At 43.6% G+C, this 18,363-nt stretch overlaps 1 protein-coding gene across 1 annotated transcript in view; it reads left to right on the forward strand.

Annotated features, from left to right (window-relative positions):
- Nucleotides 1-2,173: 2,173 nt before the first annotated feature.
- Nucleotides 2,174-18,363, forward strand: part of CRYBG3 (crystallin beta-gamma domain containing 3) — a 123,357-nt gene continuing 107,167 nt past the window's right edge. Inside the window, exon 1 of the mRNA XM_043892631.1 lies at nucleotides 2,174-2,526. Coding sequence (XP_043748566.1) covers nucleotides 2,378-2,526 — 149 coding nt within the window. The 5' untranslated portion in view covers nucleotides 2,174-2,377. The remainder of the gene's footprint in view (nucleotides 2,527-18,363) is intronic.

Consider the following 18,363-nt stretch of genomic DNA (forward strand, 5'->3'; position numbering starts at 1 on the left):
TGCCTTCTCCCACTGAGGATAGTGATTATTGAAAAAAATATGACTAGCCCAGCTTTCCCCTTGAGAACTATTTTTTTAGATAAATTATTTTCTCAAAGAAATAGCATTATTAGATAAACCCATAAGTCAGTGATAAACTGTACTGGCCCCAATAAGATTTTATCCCCAGAGAAACATCCTGAAAAGTCCACCCTCTTGGTAGGTAGTAGGGTGTAGGGCCTGCTTTGGTCATAGTACAAGGGTGGACACATCTGGTAGCCATCTAGCATTCCTTTGGGGAGATTAATTCTCCAGGCCTTCTAGCTGGAGGGAACAACTGGCTTCCTACTCTCTTTGCTTTCATATTCTCTGGGCTTTCTGGCAAGCAGGCTTTTAATGGAGATTCCTCCCCAAAACAGTAAGACTCAATTGGGAACTTGACTTGTCTTATTCTAGCTTATTGTTCTAGCTTTTTCCTCACAGGAGGTTTTCAAAAGAGAAAGCGCTGGTCAATCTTGAGGGATAGTTTGGGGTGAACCCAGCAGAAAGAATCTGTACTGATTTAACTTTGGTAGGTTAAACTGAACCAGAACAAATTAAGGTGAGCCTTGGTCTCTGCTGCAGTTGGTAGGAGTTAGAGTGCTTCCAGGAGGCAGCTGCCTTGTGGCAGGAAAGTTCAACAGCCCTCAGCTGATACTGAAATGGGGCTTATGGACATCCTATCTACTCATAAGCAACCTTCTCCTCCTCCAAGACTCCAGTCAGAGCAGGCCAACCTCAGGGTACCTCCTTTCCCCTCCCCCAAGTCAGAACTGCCTTGGACATTTCATTTTATCTCATTTACTTGTATAGAATTTTTAGCAAACAGGTGTAAGATAATCCCTTTTATCACTTCTACACCCTCTCAGGGGCAGCTTGACTTTAAAACAAGCCGCCTGGGGTGAATGGGCCCCTTGATGTTTTCCCTACTAGCCACCAGGATATACAAAACTAAAAAAACAAAAAGCATCTATGCTACTATATTAGTGAAATAAGACAGAAACAGAAGGACAAATACTCACTGTATTTGGATTCACTTATACTGATGAATCTAAAACAGTCAAATCCACAGAAGCAGTGTGGAAAGGGAGTTGCCAGGGGTTGGGGCAGGGGAAACAGGGCATTATTAATAAACAGGGTATTACTCAAAGGGAAAGTTGAAGTTATGCAAGATGAGTAAATCTTTGAGTTCTACTTACAGCACAGTGCCTGTAGTTCACGGTACTGTATTATATACTTAAAACTTTGCTAAGAGGGCAGATCTTATGTCATAATTGTTTATAATAATAAGAGAGTGGGAGGAAAGGTCTGGAAGTCATGGATGGTTTTCTAGCATAGACTGTGCTGACAGTTTCGTGGTGTATATTTATCTTTAGTCTCATTATTACAGCTTTTTGTATGTATAAAAAAATAAAACTAAGAAAAGTCAAACGACTGTATTTAGACATAATTCAAAGTAAATCGTAAGGACCTTTTGGTTTCCAGATTTCCGTGACGTCTGTGTAATGACTACAAAATATTTGTTTCAGCATAGTTTGAATTACACTTGTTTTTGATCAGCGTCGTTTTTGCAAGAGGGCTCGCCGGGAAGCAGTATGTATTAATAACACGGAGTATGACAAATACCAAAGCACATCTGGGTTAAGGTGAGTTACCCCACAGAGAGCAAGCCAGCCGAACCAGAAAGGACCTGTGGACAGACCTAACAGGCACCTATGGCGCCCTCCACTTCTGAGACTGGGCCACGAGGTAGCCCCAACTTTTTCAGCCCCGGGAAACTGTTTAAGGAATTACTGTTCGTTAGCTGAAAGGCAGCCCAGGGCACTCTAGTACCGCAGTTTAGTTCATGAGCTTCTTTCAAACTTTAATTCACGAACTTGTTTCAAAAGTCTGAAAACCGTCCCGTGCACTGACTGGACGACAGAAAAACAAATCAGTAATAGAAAAAAATGAGCGAAAAGACAAATGGGCTGGCAGGCTGAGCTCTTTGGGGCGGGAAGCCCGGAGCCCGGCGCTGCGGGGTGGCGCGTCCCCGCCGGATCTCACGCCCGCGCCGAGAACCGGGACCGGCCCGCGGCGGCGGCCCGGCCCGGGCTCGGGGCGGAGCCGCGGCCTCTGGCTCCTCCTGGGGGCGGGCGGCCCGGGGGTGGAGGGAGGAGCCGCCTGAGAGCACGAGAAGGAGTCGTGCGGGCAGCCCGTCGCGCCCGCGCTTCTGCCGCCTGGGATGGACTGAGCCGCGCCGGCCGCCCGCGCCGAGTCGCTCCTGCCGTCGCTGGGTCCCACGGCCCCGGGCCGGGCTCCGGACACCGCCTCACGCGTTCCCAGCGGACGGCCTCGGACCGGCTGCCGCGCCGGGGAGATGTCCGGCGGCCGGAGGAGGGGCGGCGCCCCCTGGCACAGCTTTTCCCGATTCTTTGCTCCCCGAAGCCCTTCCCGGGACAAGGAAGAGGAAGAGGAGGAGAGGCCGGGGACAAGCCAGCCGCCCGCGCCGGGCCGGGACGCTGCCAGGTGGGAGCCGCGGGGGTCGTCGGGGGCCCGCCCCGACTCACGGGACGGGGGGTTCCTGGCCCCGGTGCCCGCAGCCGGCCGCTGTCGGCCAGGCTGCGCTCCCCACTTTCTGTTCTCCTTCCTCCATTGCTCAAGTTTTTTCCTTCTCTCTCGGTTCCCGCGCCGCATCACTTGGTCTGCAAAACCGGGTGAAGCCCGTGGCCAGCGGCCGGGCCAGCCCCCGGGGCGCTGAAGCCCCCCATTTCCGTCCCCGGACGGGGTTCGGTTCCCGTCCCACACTCGCCCCTGCTCTGAGTTCTCCGGTAGAAGCGAGTCCCCCGGCGTCCAGCCGGCGGTAATGCGAAAGAGTAGTGAGCCCAGCCGTCCGCCAGGGCGAGGAGGGCGCGATCCGAAAACCACTCCGACGGGAAGGTAACGCTTTGGCGCGCCACCCGCGCGGCTGGGATTTTGCCGTCTTAATTGTAGATTTTATATATACATATATATATATATATTTTAAAGAATGATGATGCTGAGTTCCCAAGATCCCATCAAAATATCAAACCGTCGCTAGGCTTATTTACCATTGCCTGACATTTAAATGATGCCACCCTTCTTTCCCCAAATCTCGGGAAAAACATCTGCCTCAAGATCCCAAACGGATTCCAGAAACCTGGACTCGAGCTGTCTTGGTTTCTATAATAATAAAAACGTGCCCCCCTTTTTTGCAGTCTTTTCTCCTTCCTCCACCTGCTGCTGTAAAATCGAGCTTTTTCAAAAATTCATGACTAATAAAAATACTTGTTCCGGAGTCTTTTCATCTGTCCTGAGGGAGGAAGAGGGGTTAAGTGATATACAACTCGCTGTTTAAAACTTTTGATGGCTAGAGAGGCTTACTGCTGCCTCTTCCTCCACATTGCACCAGAAGATCACTCCTGATTGGAAGGACGCTCTCCTGAAAGCTTTGTTTACTTCAGTCGTTAAAGGCTTCCTGGAGAGCTTCAAAGAAAACTGGATAGGAAACAGAACTGTAACTGACTGAGTTGCTTCCATCGGTATTCATTCCTGACTTGTGATTGGATCCTGGTCGTTTATGTGTTCCTCAGTTTCCCTGCTTGTGAAGCATTTGCATTATGACCCTCTTAACAAAACTGCCACATCTTTCCAAGAAGGTTCCTACTACAACTGGAAGACTTCTTCTGTGAGGCTTCAGCAATTATCGCCCTGTTAAGAGAGAATTTAAAATTCAGACTTACATAGTAGTTAAAAATAGTTTTGAAGCCTGACAGGGCTCAACCAGAATGTCAGAACGCTGGTGTAGGCAGGCAGCCCTTGGTGCCTGCCTTCACTGTAACAACACTGACAATCTTGGATGATAATATGGAAGCCGTATTGAAGAAAAACCCGAAGTAGACTCGGAACTAGCCTTGAGTCAGGATTAGAAGGCAGCAGGCAGGCCAATTTCAGGTTCCTGTCAGAATTGTCCTGAAAGCTTGCCCCCCTCCCTGCCCTATTTTGGCTTTTTGGCCACTTCTCAAATCTAATCTCTTTTTCTCTCTGGTGCTAGCCACTCCCGCAACTTGCCTCTTGTCTGCTTACCACTTCTCCATTCTCCTTATCTCCAGAGAGGCACAGACTTCTGCTTTTTGACAATCATAATTTTAATTGTGCTTAGATGAACCCTAGTTTTGTCCTTCATTCCTTTTAGAACTTGCCAGATGTTAAGGGGATAGCGGATAATCCTCTGTGTGGGTGTTTTACTTTTTAAATGAGCTTCAATCTTTTATTTGCAAGGACATAAACACAAAGCCTTTACTGAAAGTTTAATGAGACAAATGGAAATGCTTAGTAGTACCGAATGTCCTGGTAACACAACACCCTGGTGTTAACAAGATTGGAAACAGAATTGTGATTTGTCACTGTGATCTTATTTCAAAATGTAAGAGTATTTTGGCTGTTTCTTTTAGAGGCAGTAAAAACTCCTGGTTTTAGTTGGAGCCTGGTTTACCTTTTGTACTGGTGATTTTAGTTGGAGGGAAGTCTGTTCAGACATGGGGCTGGGTGTGATAGGAATGTAAAGATGACTGAGAAAAGGGCCGGTTCAAGGAATTGGGAGAAGCTGACGAGACCACTTGAAAACAGCCATCCTAGTACCTATGACGTATCTTGTTTAGTTGGCAAGTCGTGTCCAACCCCTTGCAACCCTGCGTAGCCTGCCAGGTTCCTCTGTCCATGGGATTTCCCAGGCAGGAATACTGGAGTGGGTTACCATGGTGTGTCTGGCACATTACAATTAACAGAATACTTTTAAAAATACTACACCTGAGGTTGGACAGACCTGTACGATTAGTATTCTAGTTTTACTATAAAAAACAGCTAAAGAGACATGCCTGGAGTCATATAGCTACTTTTCAGTTAATGAACAAGTTTTAAGTCTTGTGCAGTGCCTGCAACTCAGTGGCCACTTAGCATTTATTAAGGATGAATGTCTGCATCCTGACTTTTTCTTCTACTCGAAGCGCATTCTCTCAAACTTAAGTTGTACAGTCTCGTTTTTTGCACTCCCAGTGTTGACTTACATGAGTTGCGTGACGTAACTTGTGTAGGTACAAATACAAATGGGACATAAATTCCTTAAGAATAGAATTCCTTAACAATTCCTTAAGAACAGAATTGAAAATTAAACACAGACGTAACCACAAGACCAATAAAAGTAAAATTTACAGCATTATCCTGACAGCTGTTTTTTGGGCTACTCACAAAATGCATATGGTACCAACTAGAAAAAAAAACAAAGTTTTTGAGGAGTTGCCATGACTGTACCACTGTGTACCATGCCATGATTCAGGTTTTCCAATATTTCCCCACGTGAATCACAGGACAACTTTTACGGTGTGCTGTAAGATGTTTGGACATCATTTGCTGTGAACACGTCATTTATATTCTGTGTTCGCTGCTACTCTCATTAACCTGCAGCAGTTAAAAGTCTTTTTGCATCAACACTGTTACATATGTGAATTCAGATGTTGGCAGTTGAATTACTTGTTCATACTCTCTATCTTTGGTGGTTGACCACATCCAGAAAGTGCTTAAATTAATTTGTTTTAAATTATATAGAAATGAAAACTGCAGTTGAATTCAATTCACGGCTGTAATGTTTAGCCTGGTTTATGAGTGTGCAATGACTGGGCTCAGCAAAAGTGATAGGGGAGAGCCAGGAGGGCTTCCTGGGGGAGGTGATTTTATCTGGGCCTTCAGGGCACTGGTGGTGTTTTCCACCTGTAGAGAACTTAGGAAGATGGAAGTAGGGGATGGGTCTTCTAGGCTGAGCAAAGGCCTGGGGTTATGATCTCTTGAGGGCCGTATACATCAGTGCAGGCAGAGTGAAAGAGGTGTTAAGAAAATTAGATTTAGCACTGGGTCATAAAGAGTGTGTGGTCTCAATTTAGAGAATTTTTGTGAAGCCCCGTTCAACAGATACTGCTAAACTGTGAAATTCAGAGGATACCTGCCTTCTAATTTTCCTTGCTTTGAGAAAATGATTGCTCAATTTTGTTTCTTTGCTGTATCACACGTGATAGTGAGGCAAGAACAGCGTTTATCAAAAGCCGACTGTGCATCCCTTTGGGCTGGGTACTTTTACTTGTATCGTCTTTTTAAAAGTCACCCTCAGTCTGGAATGTTGGTATGCTTATCACTATTCCGACAACTGAGGCATCTGAAGGGAGGAGAATTCCCAGAGGTGGACACTGTCGGCATCTTGGAAGGAACAGTTCTTTGCTGAACTGGACTCTCCTGTCCTTGGCAGGACATTTGGCGTCTGTGGCCCTGCCCACTGGCGTCCTCCAGGCGCTGGGAGAACCCAGAACACCTCCCCCAAGGTGGGCGGGCGGGAGAGCACTCCCAGGGGAGAACAATTTATCCCAAATCGTAACTGGGGTAAGTTTCAGGGGTGAGATTTGAGATTGAGTCTCTCTGACTCAGAAACTCGGATTCTTTTTCCGCACCATCTTGCCCACCACCCTTCTGAACTGTGCTCCTTCAAAATACATCTGAATATGTAATTCAGTTAGACCTTTCCTTTGTTCCAGAATGGGTAACAGTGTGGCCTATTTCACATATACTCTTTTTGACTGTTCCTTTGAGTGTCCCAATATAGTGCCATTGATAGAAGGTAAGACAGGATCACTAGACCCAAGGAGCAGGGGCTGTGTCTCGTTTATCTTGTCCTCTGTACCTAGCTCAGGTGAGGGAGTGAATCTCTGTTGATAGATCATTAAAATGCTTATTAGTGGCTTTTGACTCGGGATAATATACTCCTGCCCTTAAAGTGGGCATTTTTGAGACATGGTAGGGGGTGGGTACCATAAAGTTCTCTAGAGAATGTTTGGCTCTTGATTTAAAGTTCAGAGAATATTTGCTTTTCACCATGGCTGAATGTGGTTGATAAATGGGTGGAGCCAGGATACTAATTAGCTGAAGTGTAGGGGGTAATTTCATCAAATGTTAATAGTGCCTCTGATACCAGCTGTTAAGTGTTGACCACAGCATAAGTTATGTAGGAAAAAGGAGTTTTGTGCTCTGAATTTTCATGGTGATTACATTTCAAATAGTGATTTGAAAGCCCTGTATAAAATAATCAGTAATAGTTTGGTGGAATAAGATACCTAGGTGGTATTGAAGGGCAACATCTGAGGCTCATGCCTGCAGCAATAAAGATGACTGGAAAACTCCAGAAGTCCTCAGCTGTGTGTATTTTGTGAGAATCTTGAGCTTCCAGGTTAATGGAAAACACAGAATCTACTCTTGGCAGTAAAGTAGAAATATAGATTGTTTTCGGGTATTGAAACCATACTTTTTTTCAAGTGAGAATCTGTCTTTTGGGTTTAACAGGGTGTCTGCCAGATGTCTAACTTGAGGATTCTCTTTCTTGCTGAGGACATTTCCTTGAAAACTAACTCAATTGTACACTCTAAACGTGTGCTGAGTTGCAAGTGTACCTCAAATTGACCTGCAATAAATTTAATCACAACTTCTAACTTTATTGAAGCAAACATTTCATCTCAGTGGAGAATATGTAAAAAAGGCTAAAGGTGAATTTTCTAAAGAAGAAAACAATTTTCCCTCAAAGTGTCACCGGAGTTCTGATGAAGTACGCTCGTGTGCAGATATACCAAAAATGCCAGTGCAGCTATGACGACTAGAAAACAGATTGACATACATTCAAACTCAGGAAGGTAATCCAGACTGTCTACTGAAAAGAGAGGATCAGTGTGAAATAAAAGATCAGGGAGTCATGTTTATCTTGAGTCTGTCCATTGCAGAAATTTGACTGCTTCGTGTTGAGTATATTGCTAAGGCGTGGGATACAAAGATGAATAAAAGACCGAAAGGGCCCTCAAATAGTTCTTAAATTAGTGGAGGAGATAAGCCTGCACGTGTCTGTTTTCCAGATGAACTCGTTATAAGCCAGACGTGCGTTTGGTGGGTGTGACTTGCGTGGTTCAGAAGACACTGACCATTTCATAGTGTCACACATTGTATGAGGACTCTCACAGGGCTTTCAAGGTACCTTCCCACTCTCTCCTCTCTGAGCGTGGTTTGACGAGCATCCCTGGCCGAGGCAGACTCGTGGGCAGAGGGGGTGGGAGCTGTCCCAGCAGAGTGAGCGGACGTGATTTCCCTCGGTACCTCCTGCTGCTCCTTGACCCAGCAAGTCTCAGATGGAGGCAGAGCAGCACATTCTTGCAAAAAATCAGCATTCCAAGTAAGTGGACATCCTCATACAGAACGGTTGGATGTTGACAGAGAAACAGATTGGTTTTGTGACTAGAAATAACTCGTTGTGTGGCGGTCATGAAGGCCAGGTCCTAGTACAGCTCCGGCAGGGTTACCCCTCAATGTTTAACCCCTGGGGGTATTTAACTGGAAATATCCCAAAGCCGTGAAACAACTCAAGTTTGCTTAGTCAGATGTTCCTTTGTGCCGGACAGATTAGTGATGACAAAACTAAACCACCCTTAATTGAGGCCCTAGTAAGATCCAACATCTGTGCTTGGGGCTTTCAGCATATACAATCATTTAATTCTCGGAGCAACCTTATGAGACAGGAATATTTACTCCATTTTACAGACACTTAATTTAAGGCTTGGAGGGGTCCAGTAGCTAATCAAAAGTCTCACAGATCTTGTGGCAGAGTGAGAAGTCATCCTCCTTCCTGAATTCAAAACCTACAGCATTCTGTGCCTGCTGCTTCTGCTGAACTTGGGGAGAAGACCCAAGCAGAAGGCAGGCCTTAGGAAGTGTTTTGAGTGCAAATGAGACCATGGCCTGCAGCTGGGTGTCTGCCCAGATGGCCTGGGTCAGTGCTCAGTACAATAAAGAATCGATGCTCCTGGCAGTTGAGAGAGGAAATTATATATGCTTTACAAATTTATATTTAAACACATAAAAAGAGTTAGTCTCCTAAAGAGATACAAATTAAGCCTGTAGCAAGGTACCATATTGCACCTGTCTGATAATCAAAACTTGAGTTCAATGTAGGTAGACAGGAACTCTTGCACACTACTAGCGGGAGTGTAAATTGAGACATCATTTTGGAGGGAAGTTTGACGAGCTCTGTCAGCATCATACATTCGCATACCCTGATTTCACAGTTCCCTTTTAGAAATTCCATTGGATGTATACAGCTTGCAAAACAAGCCCAAAGTTGGCGCTACAAGTTTAGTCATTGCAGTGTTGTTTTAATTAGCAAGGGGTGAAGATTAAAATGAAGTCTTACCAATAGTGGACTAATTGGTAGATCACGGTGTATCCGTGTAGTGGAGTATTATGTGGCTGTCAAAAAGAATGATAAAGCTTTTTGTATACTGATAAGAAAAATACATTCAGTAAAAAAAAAATTTTCAAGCAAGATACAAACCATTGTGTATAGTGTACTCCCATTTGCATTTGAAAATAGGGGAGTATGAAAAGTCTGTTACTAGTGTTGTGTTAACTGTTTGGGAAGGAGGAGAGACTGGGTGGAGGAGTGAGGAACAGGAGGAAGACTTCTTCTTTTTAGACCTTTTTATACTTAAAAAATTATGTGAATTACCTATTTCAGAAAACTGGTTATGACCTAGTGAATATCTTTGTATAAAAGAGGATAAAAGAATTTATGATCCTGTGTTGGCAAAAATTCTCCAAAGGAAGAATGAACTCCATTCACTTGTTCAAGTGAGAAAAGTTATGATTGAGGCTACAAATAAATGGAATATTTATAATGCAGAATAATTGGATATTTAGATACTTTCTGCAGGTATGAGGGAGGTGTATGTATTTTTAATCTGCAACGTGAAACTGGGTAGAGTTAACAGAGCCTCAGAAATACCAACTCATTTTTGTGAGATCACCTAAATCACCCACTTTGAGTAGCCATGTGACTCTGAGCTGAAATATTTGTTCTCTCAGTCTTTGATTATAAAGGAAAGGAGATGGCCCTCATAGCTAAGGTCTCTTCCAGCTTTAGAATGCCAGCCAAAACTCCGTAGGGTAACAGGTGTATGCAATATAGGTTAGGAAGACTTGTTTTACTGGAAAGATCTCAGATGAAAATGCTTTGGGTATCTCCTCTGTGTGTTCCTAACATTTTCATCGTTTGATTTGAAAAGCTCACCAGTGTTTTTAATAAGAATCCTTTTAGTACCACTCGTGCCAGGCGCTGTGCTAACCTCTGGGAATCCAGTGCACCGTGGCATTGGTTCAGAACACTCCTGCAGTTTTTGTGGGGAAGGGAGACATAGCACAAATCTTCCTTCCCTTCTTAAAATAAGTACCAGCGTGTCTCACGGTGTCTCACGGGCTGTGGAGTATTTGACAGGGGTGGGCCCACTCTTAGAGGAAACTGTTTTAATCTCCTTCAATCTGTTTCTTCTGATCTTTCTGTACACGTGTCTATTTACTATTCTTGATTTGTAAACTTTAGACAATCTATACTGGTTTCTGGTGATGGTAGATGAGGATTGAGCTATCTCTTTCCACTTCTGTTTATTCATTCAGCCAAAATTGTTTTAATTTGGGGATTAAATCAAAAGTCAGCTTTTCCATGTATATAAAATACAGCTCTGTTTAGAATAGCACAACATGCTTTTGAATGGTATTTGAATATGCTCATGAGTACTAATTTTATGTGATAGCTACATGATATGTTATAAATTTCTGCTTTACTCTTTATATTAAAATTTATACAAAATATGGATATTACCTTTGCAGGTCATAATTTTTTTTTCTGTAATTGCTGTGCTTATAATAATAAGGAATGAAATTCTTTGAATTTTATATTTTGATAACTGGAAACAGGTAGCGTGAGATGTAAACTCTTAGCCTTTTATTGTCTTTGCTGTCAAAGTTAAAGAGCATACCCTGGCTGGACAGGTGGCATTGTGCTATATTAAAGCTTAAAATGTGTATGGTAATCAATTTAAGTGTTCCATTGTTCTATTATAGGTAGGCAGATAAGATCTTATTTGGCAATGTTATATTTATTATGATACAAAGAAATTGCTATTATGTAGTATTTGTACTATTAGTATTTAGCTGTTTGTCTTCTCTAGGTTCATTGCTTGCATTTTTTTCACTGACTTGTTTTTATTTGCTTTTTAGAATCAACTACAATACTTTGGGATTTTTTTGTTTGTTATGCTTGCCTTTGAATAGTAATATACTCTCTTCTAAAAAAGGTATGAAATTAAAGAAAAATCAAAAAGAAAAACAAGCCAAACTCATACATAACTCTATCCACCCAGAGACAAGTGCTATTCTGCTAGATCGCTTCTGATATGCGTGTCTACATGTATACATATTTTTAGAAAAAGTAAAAGTCTTCTTCAGGATTTTGAAACTTGATTTTTTTTTTCCCCACTTAACATTGGTGCTTTATCATTTTATACAATAGTACATATACTCTTAGAAATGATCAAAATAATTTAATCTTTTGAAAGATCTTAGATGGGTCATCACTTTACAGAATCTAGTGTGAATGTCTAAATGTATCTCTGTTTACAGAGGGGTTGTATTCTGATGGGAAAGTTATGTAGATTTATATATAACGTGCTTTGTAGTAAAATAAAGTCAGATGAGGGAGGAGGACGTGACAGAAGCAGTGAGTGTGGAGTAAGGTATACAGAGGATGCTCGTGAGGCCTGTCTGCTGGGTGACACCTGACCCGAGACCTGCGTGATACTTGAATTAATGTGAATGAATGTTACTCGTTCAGTGACGTCCAACTTTATGTGACCCCATGGACTGTAGCCCACCAGGCTCTTCTGTCCATGGGATTTCCCAGGCAAGAATATTGGAGTGGGGTGCCATTCCCTCCTCCAGGAAATCTTCTTGACCCAGGGATCAGGAAATGAGCAAATCAGAGGAAAGGACTTTCTAGGCAGAGGGAAAAGCCTGTTTCAGGATCCCGGGGCAGGCTCAGGTTGGCACAGGTGTCAGACTCGGCAGAGACAACAGAATGGAAAGGAGCCAGGGGCCAGATGAGGTCAGCCTTGGTCAGGAGTTGAGATGATAAGATTACTTTTTAAGAAAACTATCACTGGAGCATGGGTTTGTCTGTGCGTATATATTTGTATCCTCTTAAATAGTTGATCAGCTTGATGGTCTCGGAAGACTTGACAGAGGAGGAAGGGTCTGAGTTGGAGGTGAGGTCAGCCTTGGTCAGCCGCTGGGAAGGTCCAGGCTCACCTGTCCTGGGGCCTCCAGAGCTCCTCTCTCAGACGGTTATCAAGTGGTACACGGATGAGTGTCCCATTCTAGACGGCAGCTAGAGTACTGCTTTGAGTTCATGTCACAGCAAAAGATCAGGGTATGGATCCTTGTGAGGTTGGTCACAAATGTTCAGAATCTGAGGGGTTTGAGGAAGAGGACTTTGGGAGAATACAGCAGTTGCTGATGTCACGTGTACATGGACAGCTCAGGTCAAGGCAAACCGCCTGAGATTCTCACTCTGTAGCCTGTGATTAAACTGTAATTATGGATCTCATTTTGGGAGCATGTGCTAGGAACAGGAAGTAAATCAGCTCCCAGGTAGATAGAAAATTTATCAGAGAGGGTTGACATTATGGGGCAAGAGCTGTCAGAAGCTCTAAGACTACAAAGCCATGGAGCTTCATGATCATATCTATTACTCTCCTCCCTGCTCCTAGTTTATCTCCAAAGAGGTCTGACATCGAGACACCAGATGTTTGGGCTAAAATGCATGCTGTTGGACTGCCTTAAAATTGCAGCTTTTACTTACCTTTTAATTTGAAACCCAGAAATAGCCATAACCACCTGGTTTATATTCTGCTAATGGTCGTTTAAAAAAATACAAGTACTACTCTACTTCTGGCAGTCACTGTTGATGAATGGACAGTTTTCCAGATGGTTCTTTGGAAATTGTCAGTGTGGAACTCTGTTTTTATCCCTGCAGAAGCAGGGCTGGAGATGCTGGGTGGGGCTCCAGGCCAGTAGATAAAAGTCGGTTTAATCTGTAATGCACTGTACCTTCAGTTGGGCTTCCCTCGTGGCTCAGAGTGAAGAAGCCGCCTGCAGGGCGGGAGATCTGGATTCAATCCCGAGGTTGGGAAAATCCCCTGGAGGAGGGCATGGCAACCCACTCCAGTATTCTTGCCCGGAGAATCCCCATGGACAGAGGAGCCTGGCGGGCTATAATCTGTGGGGTCGCAAAGAGTCGGACACGACTGAGCGACTAACCACAACCACACAGTACCTTCAATGCTACAGTGAGCAAAGAGAACTCTAGAGCGTGTCTAGTGAAGGTGTGTTTCTAAGAAAAGATCCCCAGGGTAGTGTGGGTGCCCCATGGCACGAGCAGGCCCTTTGCAGGGTATGGGGGTAAAGTTCATACTATATTTCAGCACTCGAGTGGCAATGAGAGGGAGAAATCCAAGGGAATAGAGGATAGGCCCCGTGGTGGCCTCGGTCACTTTGAAGTCAGGGACAGTAGAAGCTCTGTCTCCTTGATGTCACGCCGTAATATTTTAACTGAACTGGCTTCTTGATCACAGTCTTTCTCTTTCTTTACCACAAAAGTCTCAAGATTCATCTGCCTTTTCCTCTTTCTACTCACTCTGCTTATTGGAGGGTCATATGTGATTTTAGATCTGGCAGAGGGCTGGTCTGATCCTTTCAATGTACATATTTGAAAAAAGAAGATCCAGAAAGGGGCATTTTGACTGAAGAGCCTTTTGTCCATAAGATGCCGTCCCTGAAACAGACCTCTGTCCATTTCGAGTTTTTTGCAGAGCTTTTCACTTCTGTTAACGGCAAGAAAGGGAGTGGGTGGGGAAGAGATCCCCTCCTTGGTCCATAGTCTTTTACATTTAGTCCTCCAAAGCTTTACTGAAGTGGTGTGGGCCAGGCCTCCAGAACTAGCAGAGTTTTATGTTAGTGGGGGAAGAGAGAAACAGATTTACCTGTATTCTCATTCCCTGTCCTCAGCTGTATTGCTGGTACTGTAGACCGTCCCTTCTAGGATGGAAGTGAAAACCTAGAGTGAAAAAGAGAGGAGGCAGAGAAGAGACATCCTCAGCACAGGCCCCTAGGAATGGTGGCAAGTTCCTGGGCCAGTGGGCTGGGGGTCCTGCTTAGAGATAAGGCCATGCCCAAAGCAGGCACGGGCGCTCCATCGCTCAGTCGTGTCCACCTCTCTGCAGGCACATGGACTGTAGCCCACCAGGCCCCTCTGTCCTTGGGATTTCTCAGGCAAGAATGTTGGAGCGGACTGCCGGTTCCTTCTCCAGGGAAATCATCCTTACCCAGGGATCAAACCTGCATCTCCTGCATTGCAGGAGGATTCTTTACCTGCTGAGACACTGCGGAAGCCCCAAACAAGACACCACCTTCTGTGAAGTCACCTTGAGTCGGAGAATGCTCAGAATTACAGCCATGATGTTACCAGTACCAGAGATTGCCTCCTTTCTGGAAATAGCAAGAAATCACAGACTCGGGAATCCACTGAAAAGTGGGCTGGCCTTTGGAAGACAGTTATGGAAGCTGTCTTCAGTTCTTCAGTATTTCCAGATTTTTCTGATGCAGCCACCATAACGGTGTGTGAGAGAAATGTCAGAGGAAGAGGTGGGACCCAGAAGGAGTCTGCCTCGTTGCAGGAGGGGAGGAGTGAAGAGCTTTGCCTTCCTCCCCCTGCCTCCACCCACGTCCGCCCCCGCAGGACTACCCAGTGACCGTCTAGGAAGTGGCTTTCTTACCACTTTAGGGACTGACTCTGGAAGAGGCCGAGCAGCATCCGCTAGGTTTCAGTCTGTGGTAAACACTCAGAGAGGGGATTTTTTTCCCTCGTTGGTCCCGCTGGACTTCGCATACCCTGCACGCTCCTTCAGCTCTTCACTGGGACCATCTCTGCTGAACATCAGTGTTGGAAAATGGGTGCTATTTCACAGGAGTGAGCTTTCGAAAGAATTGATACCTATCCTTTAATTATCACCATAGAACACATTTAAATAATGTTAATGGATTTCCCTCCAACCAGACCATTCTCTTCTCTGTGCAGCTCTCAGTTGCCGGCTTCAGCTCAGTAAAGAGGCTCTCAGACTGTTGTTTATCAAGAACGTGATCAGAGGACGGCCTGCATCTGAACAACCCAGGGAAGGGGGCGCCGGTTGTGGAAAGTGTGGATTCCCGGGCCCCACTCCAGCTGGAATCCTCGATTGTCAGGCCCCCACATCTGTTTAATAAACAACTGTGCAGTGATGACGGTGCCTCTAGAGAGGGATTCTTGGGGAAACTGGGCCAGGGTATCGTCTGGTGTGTTCGGCTCATTTCCTAGTGTGTACCGAGAACAGCGTCTGGCACCTGGGAAGTGCAAGGACATGTCTGGTGACTGAGTTCTTGGGCCTGGTTTTCTCCTCCTCACTTGCTGTGAGTTGGGGAATCTTGTTAGAATTCGATTAAAAGTAATAGTGTAAGATATTTTAAGTGACAGGATAGGGACTCTGTGTGTAAATTATTTGAGCTTTAGAATGTAAATATGCCTCCTTTTTTTTATGGCCCAGGAGGCTTGTTTTATTTTATGTCTGGCATAAAGTAAGTGGATTCTTAATGGCTGTACCTTGGATCCCTGGTTTTCAGCTATGGTCTAAATAAGGCTGCATCAAAAATGAGGAGCTTCTGTGTCGCTCTGACCTTGACGCTTACCTTGATTTAATTTCCCGAGTTGTGTTGGCTAAGTTAGACGAGGATGTTAAAATTCAAGGTAGTCTTATTTGTGTGCACGTGTGATTATGATGCCTGCCCCCTCACCCCCTGCCTTGAGCAGAATGTGTGCCTTCTAAAAATACTGCTATTGAAATTCTCCCAGGTCCCAAAGGGGATTAAATTGTGAGAGAACAATGGGAAAGGCTTGTCGTCTTTCTTAAGGTTTGAGATCATCTGAATTTGAAAAGTTTTTCTTTCTCTTGTATTTTATTTTTGAGTCTGAGAGTACCAGTCCAAGCCTTTTGAGACTTTTCTGTTAATATTTCTTCTTTTCCTTTTCTTTCTTTCTTTCTTTTTTTAATCTAGGCTGACATCTCAATATTCAGTGTTTCAAGTATCTTTATGAATCCTGTCCTGATTTTTGTGTGGTTTGTTTGTAAGTCAGTTGAAAATACCCTTGTTCCTCTTGAGTAATCTTCTCCCAGCCCGACTTCTCTCTTTTATATCTTTTGAGAAAGTTGTTGCTGGATGAGAGTGGATGGTACATTCTTTCAAGAGACTTACATAGTAGTATGCCATTAAGGAAAAAGGACTACTGTGTATTATTATATTGTTCTTAATGGCACAGTGTTTTCTGATTAGGCACACACAAACAGAACATTTGATAGCAGTTGTTTTTACAGTCCATCTGACAAACAATACTTGAGTGCCTTCACAGTGCCAAGCGCGATGCCAGGCTTTAGGATACAGCCATGAATGATACGGTCCCTGGGTTATATGAGCTCAAATCTGGTTAGACAAATGGACAACCAACCAGCCTTTATGGAAATTACTAGCAGGAATGCATGAGGGGTATCACTCTGTGCAGTGGCGACACAAAAATTACAGGTTAACATAGAAATCAATTGGGAAGGATTAGGAGTTGGACAGGGTGGAGAAGGGTGTTGCAGGTAGGAGGAGAAAGTAGTTTGCTGGTGTGTGAATTTGGTGTGTTCTGAGAATGGGTTCTAGGTGACAGGTGTGTCTGCAACCAGATCATGAAGAACTTTCTATAGTTACACTAAGGACTCTTCATTTCATTCATCAGCTAATGGAGAACCACTGAAGGAGTTTTTGAGCAGGAGAGTATCATGATCAGATTAATGACCACTGTGTCTAAGAAGAATGGATTGAACCAGAGCCATCCGGAGGATGTCAGAGACAGATGGAGAAGGGACTCCAGACATCCAGGAAGGACGTGGGGAAAGCTTTAACAGAAGCAGTGATTTTTCTACTTAATCCAGAATTTTAAAATGTTGTTTGTTTTAAAACTTGACCATTTAAAAATTTTGGTTTAGTGATAAGATTCGTGAAAGGTAAACCTTAGGATATAAATTTCAACAAGTTCTACAAAGTGTCAAGTATTAACTGCTCTTGGTGATTTCAGCTTTAAATTCTTCAGTTGTTTGCGCAATGCAGAATACTTATGTTCTGACTTAAAACTTTTTTTTTTTTTTTTTTTGGCATTTTGTGTGTGTTTACAGTGTGGAAATAATTATAGCTACTTGAAAATCCTAACTTCTGCCTTAAATCCCGTGGACCCTGAATTGCATTTTCTGCAGAGCTTTTATATTGGGAAAGACACTTTTTACTGTTTTCATACACAATTTCAGTAAGGCAGTAAGCTTATAGTGTTAGTCGTTCAGTCATGTCCGACTCTCTGTGACCCCATGAACTGAAGCTTGCCAGGCTCCTCTGTCCATGGAATTCTCCAGGCATGAATACTGAAGTGAGTTGCCATTTCATTCTCCAAGCTTATAGAATACCCTGAGAATACTCTAAATAAGTATACTTTCGGAAATCTTGAACTAGGATACTAAATTGTCTATTGTATATTTAGATAGATTATATTTAGAAATTAACTAGATTCAAAATAGATTGTAGTTAGAAAATACACTTATCAAATCACCAAGGTCAGTAGTATTCATGATTATACCCCAAATGTTTATATCATGCTCTTTTTATGTGTATTTTGCTGGTCTCTTTTTGATTTGAGCTTAGATAGACAAGTATTGACATTTAGTTTAAAAAAAAAACTGAATTATAAATAACCTTGTGGCAAAAGATAAGCCCAGTAAAACAGGAAAAAACAAAGATAACCCACTCACATTTAAAATGTTAACCATTTGAGACATTATTTTATAGACATGTCCATGTATATAGGTTACAATTCTGACTTGTACATTTTTTTTTCTACTTTAGTCCCAATTTTTTCCCTATGGAGTTTTTATATGTTAAACACATAGCTTATGTATTTATTTACATGCTTAATTTTTCTTACTGGCATTTGAGCTTGGCTGTATCTTTTCCGTCCTTGTTTTCCTGCATAGAGTCTGAGACTGAATGAAATTTGAATCCACTGTATTTTCCAGGTGTTCATGATCTATTTTTTCCCTCTGTTTTTTTTTTTAAATCATTGTCATTTGTTGCCTGGATAGTCTGCTCAATTGTACTGGATTGTATGGGTATAAAATCTGAAGTAGCACAGATGGTGTCCTTGCTTGGTATCCCAATGGGAGCTGTGGAACCCCCCTTTCCATTCCCTGCCCTGCCAGTCACCACGATTCCATCCCTGTGTTTTTTCCCACCCGGTCATTCTCCTGCCTGCAGGCTTCCCAG

Source organism: Cervus elaphus, chromosome 31 (genome assembly GCF_910594005.1).
Source record: "Cervus elaphus chromosome 31, mCerEla1.1, whole genome shotgun sequence".
In the NCBI taxonomy this organism is placed as follows: Eukaryota; Metazoa; Chordata; class Mammalia; order Artiodactyla; family Cervidae; genus Cervus; species Cervus elaphus.